General features: G+C 63.3%; 1 protein-coding gene across 3 annotated transcripts in view; it reads right to left on the bottom strand.

Moving 5' to 3' along the window:
* Runx3 (RUNX family transcription factor 3) overlaps positions 1-12,751 on the bottom strand; it is a 48,352-nt gene that overhangs the window by 17,823 nt on the left and 17,778 nt on the right. Inside the window, exons 3-4 of one of the 3 annotated variants that reach the window (XM_070037611.1) lie at positions 4,658-4,926; positions 2,290-2,446 (exon numbers count right to left, since the gene is read on the bottom strand). In XM_070037611.1, coding sequence (XP_069893712.1) covers positions 2,290-2,446; positions 4,658-4,926 — 426 coding nt within the window. Of the gene's footprint in view, positions 1-2,289; positions 2,447-4,044; positions 4,183-4,657; positions 5,099-12,751 lie in introns of those variants that run through there. The other 2 variants (XM_070037612.1, XM_070037613.1) reach the window with 2 other exon arrangements.

Raw genomic sequence — 12,751 nt, 5'->3', positions numbered from 1 at the left:
CATGCTTGGCTTTTTCACTTATGGCTGTCACTCTACCACCTGAGCCACACCTCCAGTTCCTCAAGGAATTTCTTTAAAAAGGAAATAAGCAGGAGTTTCCACCTGAATTCTCAGTCCTGGCAGAAGCAAGGAAGGGACTCAGGTTTCAGACCCACCCTGTCCTCACCTAAGCGGCCTGGGTGCTCTGTGTCAATCACAGGTGTGTTCTCTGGTGGGAATTCTCCAATCAGCAGCATGGGCACAGCAAAGGTGGGGCTTCACACCCCAAGACCCCCAGCCCTCCTTCCTCACCCCAGCCGCCTCCTCCTCTCTTCCTCAACAATTCACACCTTCTGGGTTTCCCCCCACCCCTGCCAAAACCACACTGTAATCACACTGTAATCAGAGAATCCGTGACTGTCACCGCTCAAAGGGACCTCAAAGATTCTTCCAGTCCCCAGCATTCGAAGTAACAAAATCTCTAACATGTACCCAGCCCTGAGAATATGCAAACGGAATCTCTTTCCTGAATCTTCCCCACGTCTCAAGAGGCAGCACCTTTACCACGACTCTATTCCAGAGGACCAGGAAGTGGAGGCACAAAGTTGGTTAAATGATTTTCCTCCCAATGCCATTCAACAACAAGCAGGCCAGATGGTGCTGGACTCTGAATGACCAAGAGCCTCTGAGCCAGGTCTGACCGTGGTCCCAGGCATATGCGTTTATAATAAAGACTTAGCTTCCTGCATCCCCCAGAACTGCAACCCCAGCTTCAGCTTTGCAAGCTCCAAGAACATGCAGTCCAAGATACTCTGAAAAACCTATCTTCCTCGCTGTGGGCTCTACAGGCTTACAGAGCAAACCACCAAGAAACCATTTGTGCCAGGCGGGGTAGTGCATGCTTGTATTCCGGGCACACAAGGTGCTGAGGCAGGAGGATCTCCAGTGTGAGGCCAGCCTGGCTACATTGTGAGATCCTGTCTCGGGACACAGACAGGCCCGCAGAATGGGGCTCACTACCTGTCTTGGCTGTTTCTCTAAGTCACCAGGGAGGAGTGCAGCTGGGAGGAGGGGAAGCCCCAGGTTCTCCACGCCTTGCTGGGGCTCCAGGACCCCGCCCACTTTCTGCGGGTTCCGCCCTCCCCAAACCTGGGCTAGTCTTGTCAGCCTGCCACCAACCCACACCAGTAACTCTCCACTCAGGGCCGGGGATTAAGTTGCAAAGGACTTGAGAGATTGGGGATGACAAAAGGAGCTTGGAGACTAATTAGGAGCAGCAATGAAAGCTTAATTCATAAAAGCAAACATTTTCCATCCATCAACCTGCAACCAGTTACGGGCAACGTTTGAAAGAAAGCTGCGCGTGGGGAAGGGAGCCAACAGGAACAGGAAATGTTTGAAAGAATGTAAACTATTTCAGTTTCATAAAAAGTAACAAGTAAACAGTTATTACATGCAAATAATGCCCTGGTTTTAATTAATGCTGAAAAGTCAAAATATGTTTGACATTTGTATGTATACACTGAAGGGCTGGAGGACAAAATGGTGCCCAGATGCCCGTTCGTGAGCAGGGGCTGGAACTGTGTTTATTGGTGATGAAAAGCACAATTCTGCCCCAGCAGCTCTGGAGTCTGAGCCGGGAGCTTTAGCTCCTTTTCTAACCCAAGGGGCTGTGTGTGTGTGTGTGTGTGTGTGTGTGTGTGTGTGTGTGTGTGTGTGTTGTGTGTGTGTGTGTGTGTGTGTGTGTGTGTGTGTGTCTCTTTTGGGTGTGAAGGTCTTAAAGGGCCAGCAACTCACAAGTGTCTCCACTTCACCAGGCAGGGTTTCCCGGGCTCCTCCGCCCAGGATGTGAGTGAGGATGGCTCTGGGACCAGCAGCCTCCCGCTCCACAGCTGTCCGTCGGGTCGGGTGTGGCTGCGGACCCTGCCCTCCGGCCACAGCCTCAGTATGTGGGCCAGGCTGGGGAGCCACCCTCCGGGCAAGAGGTGGTCTTGAAGCTGAGCTCGCTGACATTGAGTGCGCCACCCTTTCTCTTCAAACCCCCTCGGAGCATCTTTGGTGAGACCAAAGGCGCTTTGTAAAAAGAGAGCCTCAGGGAGGCTTTCGGAGACAGGTAAGACTCCAAACTTGGGGAGTCTGACAAGCTACCATGACCCTCCATCCTCGCAGGGGTCTGCAACACCCCAACAGCCGGACCTGGGAGCTGTTTCTGGGGGCTTCCATGGAGACCCCCAAGTCTCTCTCAGTCTCCTGGGCCCCGCCCGGCCCTGGGCCAGCCCACCAGGCGGGTGAGACCGCCCTTCTGCTCACCTCTCCCGCTGCGGCCCACAAACCGCAGGTCGTTGAATCTGGCCACCTGATTCTTCATGACAGCGGAGGCGTTGCGCAGTTCAGCCGAGTAGTTCTCGTCGTTGCCGGCCATCACCGTCACCACAGTCCCGTCGGGTACATCCCCCAGCGCCACCACCTGAGGACGCAGAGCCCGAGCCACTGCTTAGAAAGGCACAGGCCAGGGGGACGAGGGGCGGGGCGGGCAGCTCCCTTAGGTCCCAGGCGCACTGCGGATTTCTCCGGTGCAGGGATTCCAGGAGACAATAAAGGGCTTTCCCGCAAGAAGTATACAGAAAGCAAAACGGCGAAGTCGCTGCCTTCCCCGCTCTCATCCTAGATCAATCGGTTAACCCGGGTCCCAAGAAATCACCCTTCTCTATTAACTGAACTAAACCTAAGCAGTGACAACTGAGGGGGAGCCGGTCACCCCAAAGGGGGACACCATTCGTTCCTGTCCTCTTCTGGCTGGGGCAAAAGAACAATCAAGACCACGGCTCCTAGCAGCCAGGTTTCCAAGTCAAAAGCACATCACCAACAATAGTAATGACAGGAGGGGTTCCTGGCACTCAGTTCACACAGGGGCTCTTTCGAGAATGGAGTCTGTCCTGCGGCGTGGCCCGGGCCCAGTCTTTTGGCTGCTACCAGGTCTGAATTCGTTAAGCAGAGAAAAAGGCACAACGCAAATCCGTTGTTTTGAGAGCCAAAGCCTCCATGCAGAAGGGGGGTGGCTGGGATAGGTGGAAGATGCGTCCTTGTCCTCGGGAACTGCCTGATGGGTGGAGACGCCCTTCCTGGCCAGACCCCTTCTCCCCGTTGGAGGATCACCCCCCCCAAGGGGGCACCCTTTGAAAAGGAAAACAAAACAGCCAGCAAAAATAAAGCAAGCAGACGCGACCCAAACCAGAGTCCCCCAGTCATCCGAACGTGGCTGCTGCCGCCAACGCCGCGTGCCGACTGGGGGCCCAGATGGTAAAAATTTCAAGGAGAGCATGTTCGGGGTCTGATTAAAAAGGCCAGATTTCCTGTCAACATCCTGTCTTCTTCTAATTTCAAAGATCCCTTTTAAGCTCCGAGTGACAGTAAAACCCCGATCTGCCGATCGCGGTCATGCGGGGCCTCTCCCGGCTCCTCCCCGGGAGATTATTTTAAGATGTCACCCGGGAGACCTCAAAGAGCCTCTCCTGCTCTTCTTATATTTTTTTTTTCTCCCTCCTTCCGATCTGCGGTCGTTTTAGTGGGAGCGGGAGCGAGGACGGCTCCGGCTGCGGCCCGGCCGCCCCGGGCCCCGCGCTCCCCCAGCCGCCCCGGGCCCCGCGCTCCCCCGGCCGCCCCGGGCCCCGCGCTCCCCCGGCCGCCCCGGGCCCCGCGCTCCCCCGGCCGCCCCGGGCCCCGCGCTCCCCCGGCCTCCCCGCGCTCCCCCGGCCGCCCCGGGCCCCGCGCTCCCCCGGCCGCCCCGGGCCCCGCGCTCCCCCGGCCGCCCTGGGCCCCGCTCTCCCCCGGCCGCCCCGCGCTCCCCCGGCCGCCCCGGGCCCCGCGCTCCCCCGGCCGCCCTGGGCCCCCCGCGCTCCCCCGGCCGCCCCGGGCCCCGCGCTCCCCCGGCCGCCCCGGGCCCCGCGCTCCCCCGGCCGCCCCGGGCCCCGCGCTCTCCCGGCCGCCCCGGGCCCCGCGCTCCCCCGGCCGCCCCGGGCCCCGCGCTCCCCCGCCGCCGGCCCTTCCTGCCCGGCCCTGGCTCGCGGCAGCTGCGAGATTTCGGGGAAAACCGAGGCGTTTTCGTTTCATCTCGCTGCCCCCCCGCTTTTCTCTTCTTTAAAGAAAGAAAGAAAAAAAAAAGACAGTAAAGCACTCGACTACTCCCTGGCCTGGAGAACGAGGTGGGAAAGACGGGGGGGGGGTGCCCGGGGTGGAGCACCCCCAATCTCGGCCGCCATTCGGGATGCAGAGCACCCCGGCTTCCGACGCGGAGGGCTTGAGCAGGAAGCGAGGGCGGCAGTGCCGGAGGAGGGTGCCGGGCCCGGCCTCGGGAACCCCCACACCCGCTGCCCACGGGGCTGCAGCAGGGGCGCGCGGGGCGCCCTCGCCCCGGACTCCCGTTTCCGCGTCTGCGTCAGGGCCCCACCGAGGCCAGGAGGCACGGAGGTGGGGGGTGAGGGCGAACCCCAAAAGTGCTGGGCTCACGATGCGTGCCCAGCGGGTCGCCCCGTCCCCGTGCCCGGCGTGCGGCTCCCTCGGCCGGTCCTGCCGGGGAGGAAGGCGCGCACCCACCGCGGGAGGGCCCCCCCGCAGCTTGCGGGACCCCCCGGAGCTGGGGCCCCCCGTGTCCCCCCCCTCCCGTCCCCCCCACACGCACCTTGAAGGCGACCGGCAGCGTCTTGTTGCAGCGCCAGTGGGAGGGCAGCACGGAGCAGAGGAAGTTGGGGCTGTCGGTGCGCACGAGCTCGCCCGCGTGGTCCGCCAGCACGTCCACCATCGAGCGCACCTCGGGCCGGGCGCGGCCGGGCCCCACGGCCGCCTGCGCGCTCAGGGCGCCGCCGCCGTCGCCCATCTTGCCGCCGCCGCCGCCGCCGCCGCAGGGGAAGGCCGTGGAGGGGGGAGTGAAGCGGCGGCTGGTGCTCGGGTCTACGGGAATACGCATAACAGCGGCCGTCAGGGCGCGGGCGGCGGCGGCGGCGGCGGGCGTGGGCGCCCCCGGGGGTCGCCGCTAGCCGCGGGGAGCGGGAAAGCGGACCGGCGGGCCAAGAGCAGGGGGCCGGGGGCCGGGGAGGGGGGGACGGTGCCCGGGGACCCCCCCCTCCCCGCGAGGGGGCCGGCGGGGCCGCGAGGTCCCGGTGCCCCGACGGATGGACGGCCGCGCGCCGCCCCCACCCCCTCGCTAGCCCCGCATCCCGGGCGCACGGCCCGAGTGCGGCGTCCCGCTGTCTAGGCCGCGGCGGGGCCCGCGCGGGCTGAGCCGCCACCGCCGCCGCCGCCCCCCGTCCCGCAGCCCCCGGCCGCCGCCACCGCCGCCGCCGCCCCAGGCCAAATCCTAGAGAATCAAGTGGCGGGGCCGCGGCGGCCCGCGCGGGGTTAGTACCCCGGGGCCCGCGGGGCGGGGCCGCCCGAGCGACGCGGGGCGCAGCCAATCGGAGCCCCCGTCGCGGACCCCGCGCGGCGCCGGCCGGGGCGGAACGGGGCCCGCGAGGGCCGCGCGCGGCGGGGAGGAGGGGCGGAAGGCCCCGCCCCGGCCCGGCCCGCCCCGCCGAGGACGCCCGGGTCGCGGGGTCCCCCCGCGCGACTGCCGCGGCCCCCGAGAGTTGCAGGTTGCGAGCAGCCGCGGCCGGCGGGAAGACCCCGAGCGCGAGCCCGCCGTCCGGCCTTCCCCGCCCGGCTGGCCGCGACCCGGCTTCCCTTCAGGCCGGTGACGCCGGCACCCTCAGCTGGGCGCCTGGTGAGGGGGGCCCCAAAGCCGGGGTCACCGCCCCCCCCAGAAGTTCCTCTCCCCCTCGGCCCCACAGTCTGTTCTGATCCACGAGCCTCCGCCGCACAGGGGGCTCCACGTGCCCGGCCGTCCGCCCGGGCGGCTCCCGGCCCCGCACGGCTGCGCCCCCGGCCTCCGTGGCCCCCCGCGCCCGGCGTCCGCTCCCCTCGGTGTAAAGCCGCTTTCCGGATCGTGCAGGCCTCGGGGCGTCGTTCTTCGTTGCGGGGGGCGGGGGCGCGGGCCGTGGCACCGGGGAAAACGCGGTGGGGCCTGCAGCGCGCGTGCTTCCCGCGGCGGGGCATCGCGGAGCGGCACGCTGGGCGAAAGGCGGCTGCGGGGCACCGCGAAGGGTCACCGCCCCCCACGGGAGGGTCGGCTCCCTGGCTGTGGGCGGAAAGCGGACCCCGCAGGCCCGTGGCGCGACGCGCACGCGCCCGGAAAGCTCTTCCCTGGGCCCCGGGGCCTTTGCTCCGCGGTCCGGCCGGGTGCGGACGCCTGGCGCTCACCCCCGCGGCGGGATCCGGCCGCTCCTGAACTCCACCTTTCCCTCGCCCCTCTCCTCGGCCCGGTGAGGAGCCGCCGCGGCCGAGCGCCCGTTCGCTCGGAGCTGTCGCCCCGCACGGGCTCCCAGGACCGCGAGGAGCGAAGGCCCGCGAGTTCCCGGGCGCTCGGGGCATTCGGCTGGGTTTTCGATGCCTCCCACATCGGACAGGTGCACGAGGACCGATCCCCCCCACCCCGGGAACAAAACGTGCGGTGAGACCGTGGGGGGCGGACGGCCGGGCGGCGAGACCGAGCCCCTGTCCCGCCTCGGACCTGGGCTCGGCCCGCCCAACGAAATCGAGCCCGGGCCGCATGCCGCGGGGGGCGGGTTCGAGTCCGGCTTCCACCACCCGGAGAAAACCGCCTGGTGTCCGGTTCTCCGGCCTCGTGCCAGCCCCGCGGGCCACCCCGTTGGCCAGGGCCCCTTCCCGGGCTGTCCCCCCGCGGGCCGTCCCTCGTGGGGGCAGCCCGCGCCCTCGGAAGCGCTGGCCCCGGGCCGCGGAGCGAGGAAACCGCGGTACCCGGGCCTTGGCGCTTCCCACGTCGGGAGCTTCCCGGGAAAAGTCCCCTGCTGGGGGGCCCGGGCCGGCGTGCTGCCCTCCGCGGCGGAGGAACCGGGGACCGCCGATCTTCCAGCGGTCGCCCTTCCCGCCCCTCGCCAGGTGCACAAACGGGGCTCCGGACAGCGGGGCTCCGCGCCTGGCTCCCGCCCGGCGCCACTCTAGCCCCGGGGAACGCGCGCGCTGCTCCCGGGCGCCCCGGGCTGGGGAGCGGGTGGCGGGCGCTGGGTCCCCCGCGCGGAGGTCGCGGGGCCACCGGGCCGCCCCGGGGCGGCGGCAGCGCCGGGAGCCGCCGCTGGTGGGCGCCCGCGCTCTGCCCATGGAGCCGCCGCGCGGCCCGGCCCAGCGCACAGATGCGCGGCAGCTGCGGGCACCGGGGCCCGGCGCGGGAAGCGCGGCCGGTTCCGCGCCCTCGGTGCCCTGTGGCCCGCAGGACCCCCTCCCCGCCTGTGATCCCAGCTACTCAGGAGGCTGAGACCTGAGGATCACGGTTCGAAGCCAGCCTGGGCAGGAAAACCAGTGACACTCTTGTCTTCAGCCAGTCACCAAAAAAGCCAGAAGTGGATCTGTGGCTCAAGTGGTAGAGCATTAGCTTTGAGCAAAAAAAAAAAAAAAAAAAAAAAAAAAGAAGCTTAGGAAGCAACCAGGCCCTGAGTTCAAGCCTCATATTAGAGGAGGAAGAAGTGGAAGGAGAAGAAGAGAAAGAAGAAGAAATATATATATATATATATACTCCATTCCCCTACTCTTTTGCAGGATGGGAGGCACAGAATTTCATTCACACTTCTAACCAACACCTAACCAGCTTCTCCTGCTCGGGGACTGACGGCCCAGGGCTGGCTGCGCTACTGTTTTTGTCCATTGCAGTGACAGAGGAGAGTTCTCATCCTGAGCCATGCCATACACGCTCCCCTCCCAGCTTGGAAACAACTGCTGTCTCCTCTCCTTGGAGGCATTCTCCTCACTAGCTTGGTCCAGAGCTTCTAAGCCAGGAGTAACTGAGGCAAGGCTCCTCTGCTTGCTGGGGAGCCCCCATCCAGGAGGGGGCCTCAGGCTGTGAGCTGGGGGCCCCCCATCTGCAGCGCTGCCCAAGGCAGGTCTGTGGGCCGGGTCCTTAGTGCTGGCCTGACAAGTACAAACCTCACTGGCAGGTCAGTGCCGCTGTTATTGCAAAAAACCAAAAAGATGTCCAGTCCTCCCACCAGAGCTTGCTGAGACCCAGGGCCAAGTTCATGACCATGCTGGCCCCTCTTGGCTCACCTGGGCGCTGCCTGGGGTGGTAAGGGCAGCCCGGGACTTGCCTTCAGGTAGATTGACCCTAGTGTTCCTCGCAGAGGCGCCCCCCCCCACCCCAGGAGTCCTGAGGCTCTCAGACCCTCATCCCCCTCCCTCACCCACACAAGCAGACACTTTGATAGGATGCCACTGGGCTGGTTCAGAGCCAGGGCCCTCCCCCTCCTCTCCCCCTCCACAGGGCTCTATTTCCTCCCTCCCCACCCAGGAGACTCTTCCAGAACCAGCCTGATCCCCATACTCGCTCCAAAGGGATCCAAGGTGGAACTTGCCTCCCTGGGAGCCCCTGGGAGTTCCAGGGATGGGTGGCTTTCCTAGTCTGACAGTGGAGGTTGTATCTAACTGTGGATTTTACAGTGGGGAGGGTGGAAGAGAAGGGCAGGGGAGGGGAGGGGGAAGGAGGGGAGGGAGGCAGAGCTCCAGTCCACCCGCAATGCCGTCAGTCATTTGCTGTGAAAGAAAAGTAAATGACATGGCCTTGGCAAAGGGATTTTAGACATGAACGTTCGCAGACGGTGACTTACACTAGACAGAAAATATAGTTCTATGACGAACCTGTGCATGCACATGTAAACCAAGAGGCCGAGTCATGAAAAATGGTCACCTTAAGTGGAGAAGGAAGGGCCTTTGAGAGGGAACCCCCTGTGTGGAGAATCCGGCTCTGGGGCCCTCCTTCCCGGGCAGGCAGCCTCTCTGGAATGGGTGTGTGTGGTCAGGTGTATTTTGAATTACAGGGTGTGTGTGTGTGTGTGTGTGTGTGTGTGTGTGTGTGTGTGTGTGTGTTGAAGGGTCAACTTGGTGGGGGACAGAGTGGGTGCAAGGGAGCTTGGGGGCTGGGGTACATCTATCAGCAGTGCCAGTGACTGTCTGTGTGGCTTCCACCCGATCCTGGCACCCCATTTGGCCCCACACATGGGGTGAGCACACTGGGGAGACAGTAGCCTAGGGTTTAGGGCATGTGCCAGGCTTTGGAGCCGCTAAGCAAAGGCGGGTCAGAGCCAGGTTTAAAGCCTGCAAGGTGCCGGGCGCCGGTGGCTCACGCCTGTAATCCTAGCTGCTCAGGAGGCTGAGATCTGAGGATCGGGCAGGAAAGACCACGAGACTCCTATCTCCAATAAAACCACTAGAAAACTGGAAGTGGTGCTGCAGCTCAAGTGGTAGAGCGCTCGCCTTGAGCTGAAGAGCTGAGGGACAGCGCCCAGGCCCGGAGTTCAAGCTCCATGACCAACAACAACAACAACAAAAGCCTGCAAGACTTCCAGATGTGGGGAGCAAGGCACCCCACGGCCATGAGGCACCAAGCTCTCCCCACAGCCAGGTGGTGGTGGTGGGCAAAGAGTGGTCAGCGAAGTGGAGGGGACGCTTCGCTGGTGGCCAGGCGACATCTCTGGGATGTCTTGGGAGTTGGGCAGGAGGGGTTGGCCAACCTTCCCGGGTTCTGGGCTGGGGTCCACCACCTTGGATCCTCAGAGCCACCGATGAGAGCGGATCTCTGGATCCCTCAGCTTCAGGACTGGCCTGGCCAGGGAGCGGGGGGGAGGGTGAGGGGGGATTGCCTAGCCCAGGGCCACAAGGCAGGGCTGGCCCCTAGCTGGGGGCAGCAAGACCACAGTCCTGTGAGTTCTCCCCTGCAGCTGATGTCACCCCAACATCCAGTGCTTAGGGGACCGGCCATTCCACCCTCTCTCCCTCTGGGCCTCGATGTCCCTCTCTCAGCACTGGCCAGCTCCCTGGGGGACACCAGGCAGGGTTTCCTGCACCCTTGGGCAGGGGCCCGCAGGCCCTTCTAGCACACGCAGGCTGTTCTGCTTTTGGGGGGGGGACACTAGCAAGCCCCCTCCCCATTCCTGCCCCCACATTAGGCCAGTCTCTGGGGAATGCGGGACAGGAAGGGAGAAGGAGGAGGGAGGGAGACCCCAGCAAGCATGTGGGCTCCATCAGTAGCCTGAGTCCCAAGGGGGGGTCTTCTCTCTCCCCCTCCCCCCTCCCCCCATCCCCCGCTCCTCCCTCCTGTCATCTATAAATGGAGTCCATTCCCTCAGGGAATGACTCGGTCGCCTGTGACTTCGATTCCTGGTCTGACTGATAATTGCCCTGGAAGTGTGTTGGCTGCTGTGTGTGCGGGGCGCTTTTCTCCCCGCGTGGCTCAGCCTCATGGTGCCTGGGCGCGCAGGGGCTTCATTCTTTTATTCGCTTCATTTCGTGGAGGGGGAAACCCTGGCTCTAGGAGGGAAGAGCATCCTCTCCACACCCCAACACAGACAAGTCCATCTGAGCACGGCGGGGCGGGGGGGGGGGAACCCACGCCTCCCACCAGGCAGCCGTGGATTGGGGGGAGAGGGAGAGGCTCCAGTGGGGAGAGGGTCCTGGGAAGCTGGAGCCCCAGGCTTCTAGCAAAGAGGAGTTCAAGTTCTTACCCAGGACCTGATGGGGCTTTGGCTTTGGCAGGGAGGGACAGAAAAAGCTCCTCTGGCTGGACACTGGTGGCTCACACCTGTCATCCTAGCTACTCAGGAGGCTGAGATCTGAGGATCACAGTTCAAAGCCAGCCCTGGGCAGGAAAGTCCGTGAGACTTATCTCCAAGGAGCCACCAGAAAACCAGAAGGGGCACTGTGGCTCAGGTGGTACAGCGCTAGCCTTGAGCTGAAATGCTCAGGGACAGCACCAGGCCCAGAGTTCAAGCCCCACGACTGACAAAAAACAACAACAAAAAGGCTCCTGAGTCTTTGCACACTGGTCTTCAGCATGCTTAACGAGCAGCTATAATGATCTCCCCCCATTTTCCAAGTGACAAAAATAGAAGCAGGAGAAGTAAAGGATCTTGCTGAGATCCCAAGCAGGCCGCCCAGCCCGAGCGCAGACAGATTCCACAGCATCCCATTCTGTTCTCATGGATCAGAACCAGATGCTTGAAGTTACAGCCATGGACCCAAACTAGACTTGGCACAAGAATTATGGGCACCCTGGGTGCTGGTGGCTCACACCTGCGATCCTGGCTGCTCAGGAGGCTGAGAGCTGAGAATCACAAGTTCAAAGCTAACCTGGGTTGGGAAAGTCCCCAATGAACCACCAAAAAGCCAGAAGTGGAGTTGTGGCTCAGGTGGAAGAGCGCTGGCCTTGAGCAAAATAGTTCAGGGACAGTGCCCAGGCCCTGAGTTCAAGCCCTAGGACCAGCACACGCATGTGTGTGAGCACAGGTGTGGTGGGAAGGATTTAGCATCTTACAGTGCCCCTCTAAAAGCCTCTGAGATCCCAGCCCCAAACCCTTGCCCATCAAATAGCAGAACCAAGGCCTGGGGAAGGAAGGGTCTGGGCTGAGGCCGGGGCAGAGCCTGAGCCCCTCCCTGCCGCCCCCTCCCAGGGATGCAGCTTGGAACCTTCATTCCTGGGAAGCCCTCCCCTCCCCTAGCCCACCCGGCAGCTCCTGGGACCGGCTGGTCCCATTAGGGATTTTCCACCCTGCCTTAAAAGTTCCTAATGACTGTCAGTCCTTGTGAGGCCTTAATGAGTCTCAGAGTCCGGGGCTCCGCAGAGAGCAGCTCTGGCCTTACACGGCTGCAGATTACGGCTCCATTTCATGTGGCGGAGGAGGAAGGCCTGTGACATTCCTGCCGGCAATAAAAGCCACATGGCTTTCTAGTGTCGCCCTCGGAAAGGAAAGCCAGCCAGCCCTTTGCAGAAAGGGATCAGCTGTGGACCGCATGCATGGCACGATCAATACGGGCAGGGCGAGGCGGAGAACAGCCCGTGTTTCATGCCACCTCGCGGGGCCACCACCCGGTGTGGCGGGCGCCGCGGTCACCATCCGGGCCGCTGGACCCCATCCCAGGGGAGGCCTGGCTCGAACATCTTAAGAACCTCATAGCGATCTGAAGTCGATTTCCCCATTCCACAGCTGGGGAAACTGAGGCTCAAGAAGAGCCCAGGGCTTGGCCAAGGTCAGACAGGGTGCTGCACCTGCTTCCCCTCATCTGCCCGCCAGGCTTCCTTCCCCCACCCACCCCCGTGCCCAGGCTGGAAGTTAGGTCCATTTTAATGCCCTGGTGGGCATTAAGAACCCCATGTTCCCCAGGGTCTCTCGTTGTTGAGCCTGACTCCTCTGTGGGGTGGCACTGGGGGGCGGGGACTCTGGGGAGTTGTGGCTGGGTGACGGGAGCTCCAGCTCACAGAAGGGTTGCTGAGAACCAGCGATCATCCTTTCTGCCCTTCCACCTTGTGAGGGCATAGTCGGCCCTTTTGGAGGGCACAGTGACACCCACCATCCTGGAGGTGGCGACCTGGCCCGGCTGTAGGTAGCACCCTGATTTAGACTTAACAGTTCCAAAGTGTCTAGGAAAAAGTTCTCCTAGAAAGGAGCCAGCCTCAGGCATTCCGTTATATTGCCATAGAATGGAGGACCGAGACCCGCCTTTAGATAGAAATGTGTCCGGTGGCAGAGCACTGTGTCCCTGTCACATTAAGCCAGTGTCTCATCTCCGTAGAAAAGGCACCTTTTGAGCCAGGCACCAGAGGCTCATGCCTGTAAGCCTAGCTGCTCAGGAGGCTGAGATTCCAGGATCAGGGTTCAAAGCCTGCCAGGGCAGGAAAGTC

Source organism: Dipodomys merriami, unplaced genomic scaffold (assembly GCF_024711535.1).
Source record: "Dipodomys merriami isolate MVZ:Mamm:240054 unplaced genomic scaffold, mDipMer1.0.p SCAF_28, whole genome shotgun sequence".
In the NCBI taxonomy this organism is placed as follows: domain Eukaryota; kingdom Metazoa; phylum Chordata; class Mammalia; order Rodentia; family Heteromyidae; genus Dipodomys; species Dipodomys merriami.
The sequence above is the reverse complement of the archived record's forward strand: the minus strand, read 5'-3'. Positions and strand labels throughout refer to the sequence as shown.